The sequence below is a fragment of the Arachis duranensis genome, chromosome 9, assembly GCF_000817695.3.
Source record: "Arachis duranensis cultivar V14167 chromosome 9, aradu.V14167.gnm2.J7QH, whole genome shotgun sequence".
NCBI lineage: Eukaryota > Viridiplantae > Streptophyta > Magnoliopsida > Fabales > Fabaceae > Arachis > Arachis duranensis.
Window position 1 is genome coordinate 91,501,781 of NC_029780.3, and position 4,652 is coordinate 91,506,432.

At 33.1% G+C, this 4,652-nt stretch overlaps 1 protein-coding gene across 1 annotated transcript; it reads right to left on the reverse strand.

Annotated features, from left to right (window-relative positions):
* Window positions 1-572: 572 nt before the first annotated feature.
* LOC107466183 (malate dehydrogenase) lies at window positions 573-3,869 on the reverse strand. The gene is made up of 7 exons (XM_016085169.3): window positions 3,707-3,869; window positions 2,686-2,844; window positions 2,382-2,557; window positions 1,678-1,955; window positions 1,440-1,575; window positions 1,241-1,352; window positions 573-1,097 (listed from the first exon to the last, which is right to left on the reverse strand). Exons 1-7 carry the CDS (start codon window positions 3,747-3,749, stop codon window positions 1,003-1,005), a joined length of 999 nt encoding a protein of 332 aa, XP_015940655.1. The 5' UTR covers window positions 3,750-3,869; the 3' UTR covers window positions 573-1,002.
* Between the last annotated feature and the right edge of the window lie 783 nt (window positions 3,870-4,652).

Consider the following 4,652-nt stretch of genomic DNA (forward strand, 5'->3'; position numbering starts at 1 on the left):
GCCGTGTCGAACACATTTCGAACACAACACTCATTCAACCGTATATTAATAAAAAAAAAATTTCAAACACACTTGGACATATTTAAATTTCATCATATACTAGTATATTCCATCTTATTTAATTTGTAATATGTATTTTTAAAATAAATTTAAAAATAGTATATATTATTATTTATTAAAATAAAAATATTTTAAATATTTTATATAATTAAACTAAAACATTAAAATTAATTAAAAAATTAATTTATGTTTTAATATTAATAAAATATTATTATAATTTATCTAAATAATATTTTATATTTTATATATATGTGTCTCAGACTCAGTGTCTTAAAAAATTTTAATATCACATGTCGACACTCGACGTATTTCATTTCCGTGTCAGGGTGTGTTTCCGTACATCATAGGCCAATGATAAAATAATTAATAATGGTAAAATAAAATAAAATAAAATCCATCTTGATTCTTGAACCTAATGTAGTAATGTACCACCAAATTGTACTGACGTGCAATCGCTGAAGCAGAGAGAAATGCATTGTGCATGTCCAGCTAAATCAAGAAGAGATATCAGAGAGAAGAAATATGACTTTACTATTTTGAGTTATTGACCCTTTGTAATGGCTTACACTAGTAAAAAAGTATAACCAAATTACCAAAACATTGTTTCCACCAAGTACATGATGAAAATAGAAAGAAAAAAAAGAAAAGACTTGCATTGGCATTCACACACCAAAAACCGAAAATAAAGACCTAGATTGGTCACATAAGCTTCATAAGCATATAAGATTACGCCTCTGATCCATGGCCATGAGTTAAAAATCATAAAGCTCAAGTATACTACGGAACAGACACTACAATACACAAGTAATTTCCAAAAAAATGGAGACTCCATCAAAAGTTTCTCCGGATCTTGGAAAGGCATTATTCAAAAATTGCGCCTAATTCTATAGGTAAACAAGGGAAACCGCGATTGTCACAAGGCAAAAGTAAACAAGCAGCGGTCTAAGAGAGGCATGAGTAAGCCAAGGCCTTCTCCTCGGAGAGCTCTTCTGCTGTCAGGTCCAGTTTCTTCCTTGAGAACTCATCAATATTAAGTCCTGTGTTTAGTAGAAAATAACAATTTAAAATTAAAATATAGGAATGTGGAGGGACATAAGTTAAAAAATAATACTATAATATAAAGATCGAATGTGCCTCATGCCTCATTCAATTTCTTCGAAACAATCAACCAAGCTCTTACCTTGAACAATTTTCCATTCTCCATTTTGACAGTAGACAGGGAATGAATAGATCAGTCCAGCAGGCACATTGTAAGATCCATCAGAATAAACTCCCATCGACACCCAGGTACCCTGAACCAGAAGAGACAAAAAATTGAGAAAACTGAGCTGGGAACTTCATATAGAACCTAAAAGAAGATCAGGACTAATCCGACCAACCTCAGGAGTTCCAAGAACCCAGTCTCTAATGTGGTCACATGCAGCACTGGCAGCAGATAGTGCACTGGAGAGCTTTCTAGCTTTAATGATTGCAGCACCTCGTTGTTGGACAGTAGTTATGAATTCACCATTCAACCTAGATAATGGAATGCTCAATAAGAACATTATTTTGAAGAAAAAGAAAGAAAAAGAAAATGTTGAAAGTGTTAAGTTGGTTCTTGTAGTTTAGTTCACATACCAGGCATCATCAACCACAAGCTCCCGGACAGCCTTTTCCCCAGCTGGGGTTTTAACAGTTGCATGGTTGACATCAGGGTACTGAGTTGATGAGTGGTTACCCCAGATAATAACATTTTTCACATCAGAAACTTGAACATTCAGTCTTTCAGAAATTTGACCCAAGGCCCTGTTGTGATCCAGTCTAGTCAAACAGGAAATATTTTTCTCAGGAATGGATGGAGCAAATTCCTTCAAGATCAAAGCATTGGTGTTTGCTGGGTTAGCAACAACCAGAACCTGCATGATAATCCAGAGAATTAAAAGCTTATAAATGTTCCAAGAAACATATAAAACTGAAACATATCATATCAAAACTAAGTAGAAGATTTCAATTAAAAAGCAAAACTATTTTTCAACACCATGTGATCACAAGGACTTCAACTTTCAAGATACAAATCGAATTACACATTTGATCAAGTGCAATGCTTTAAATAACACAGTCAAGGTAATTTAAGTAAAAACTTTCATCTTGTACATGAATTCACGTCAGTATTAAAAGAATTCTAACCCCAGATATCTTAATGGGAACATATAATAGAATCAGCAATCCTTATGGTATAATAGTTGTACATACGACATCACCACAAGAAATCATGACAAAAATTAGCATTCAATCAATAGGCAGAACACAACATGCATCTCCAACATTTCTTGAATGATTACCTTGCAGTTTGCAGCGGCATGCTTTTCAAGAGCAGAAGCCTGGGACTTGTAAATGGAGACATTTTTGGACATTACATCTTTCCTCTCCATACCTTCTTTCCTTGGGAAGCCACCAACCATTACGGCAATATTGACACCAGTGCATGCCTCAACCACATCAGTTGTAGCAACAACACCTGACACGAATTATTTCAAAATATCTCATTAGGTTGTGGATAACTCATATAAACGAAATAACCCAGTGTCAAGTCCAAAGTGGTAAACCATGAAGCTCATGTAACATTTAATTGAAGGAAACTCAAACCTTTGAGAAGAGGGAATGCAGCATCAACCAACTCCATTTTAACACCATTCAGTGCCTCTGCTGCTGGTGGGATATCAAGCATGTGAAGGATCACAGGCTGGTCAGCGCCGAGCATCACTCCCCTAGCAATCATAGGGACAAGAGCATACCCGATTTGCCCTAAAGTTTAAAGTATTTTATCAGTAAGACAATGTCTGTTTTCTTTCCAGCTCCACAAAAATATAAAAGAACTGCGCTACTGAAAAGCAAATTGATGGATACCACCATAGCACGTTCAGAGAATTATCTCAACTAAGTTATTACAAGTATTCATGAAACAATCTACAGCTAGTTTTATATATTTTGTGACATGGAGAAAAATTTGATATTCCATCGTCAAATTCATGGTATGGCATATATATATCATCTCCTTTAAAACAAGACTTTAGAAAAAATCTTAGATAAATACTACAAAAAAGAAATGAATAGCGCCATCAGAAAAGTTCAACGAGATCCCGGTTTTATTTTGAGTTAATCAAAAGGAGATCAATTAGTAACTTCAAAAAAATAAAAGGGAAATCAATCATCTGTAACAATTTTTTATAATAACATCGTCAAAAGGTCAATTTTCTACACCGAATGTCACAAAATTAGTTGTTCTTCAGTACCCACAGCTCAGATAGCATAACAAGACAGATCCCAAAACTATTAAGAAAAAATTAACTTCCAGCTCCTAATGCATTATGAAACCACAACCCAGTTCAAAACAAAGCTAATCCCGATTCCCGAACAAGTTTACACCATGAAAATAAAATCTGAAGCTTTTAAATCGAAAAAAATCATCGATTCATAGGATCAGATCTGATCTAAATCAGAATAGAAGATCCATTAAACATAACAAAGGCATCAATTTACACAAGCCTAGAATTCATAACCTGCAAAAAATTACAAAAAAGCACAGGTGGAAGCAAACGAAACAGAAGATCAAAGTGTGGATATATGATGATGATGAGAAAGACAGGTAGGGAAGGAAAGAAGGTACCTGCAGCACCGGTGACGAGAACGCGAACTGGATCTTTGGCCATTGGAACCGTCGATCGAAGAAAATGGAAGAAGAAATGAGGAATAGTAGTGTAGGTTAGTCAAAGGGAGAGTGTGTGTGAACTAAAGAGGACCTTCCTTTCTATTTATTTCTTGCGGAGATCGCCGTTGGTCGTTGCCACTTGCCACGTTTAGATGTCCTGAAACGACGTCGCATTCGGTTCATAATTCTTTTGACTTTTTACCATATCCCAAATCAATTATTTTCATTCATAATTCATGAGATCAATAAATATTCAAATTGCTCCTAAAAAACTTTAGATTGAATATTTTATTTTTATAAAATTTTCAGAATTTTTCTTATCTAATAAATTGGTTTTTTTATTGTTGTAAAGAGAATTATCTTAAATTGATATATTTTTTAAGATATAATTATTTTATAATAAAATTTTGTTAAGAATTGATTTATAAGATTAAAAACTAATTTTAGTGTTTATTATTTGTAATATTTTGAAGTTACATAAAAGTGAAAAACAAATGCGACTATCATTATGTATTCGGTTGGAAGCGTATACATATGGGGCAAATTTTCTGAAATAAAAAAATTATTTATTTTTGAAAACAATTTATTTTTTTAATTTTTAAAATATATTTTTTTTTCTAGAGTTTGAAGCAAGTTTGCCCGAAATAACAGTGAAGTTGCTAATTATTATGAAGTTTGTTCGCTGCAATGATGAATTTCAATATGGCAGAAACTCACCTGCAGTCGATTGCAGGTGAAGTTACTTCTGGATGCTGACACGTGTTATTATATGATTTAAAAAAATCGGTTTATTTTATATAAATAGTTTGTTTTAAAAAACCGGTTTAAATTAGACTAAATAGTTACTTTTATTCCCTTCTTCTTCGTTTTGCATGTAAAATTCGTTCTCTTTCAATCTCTTTTT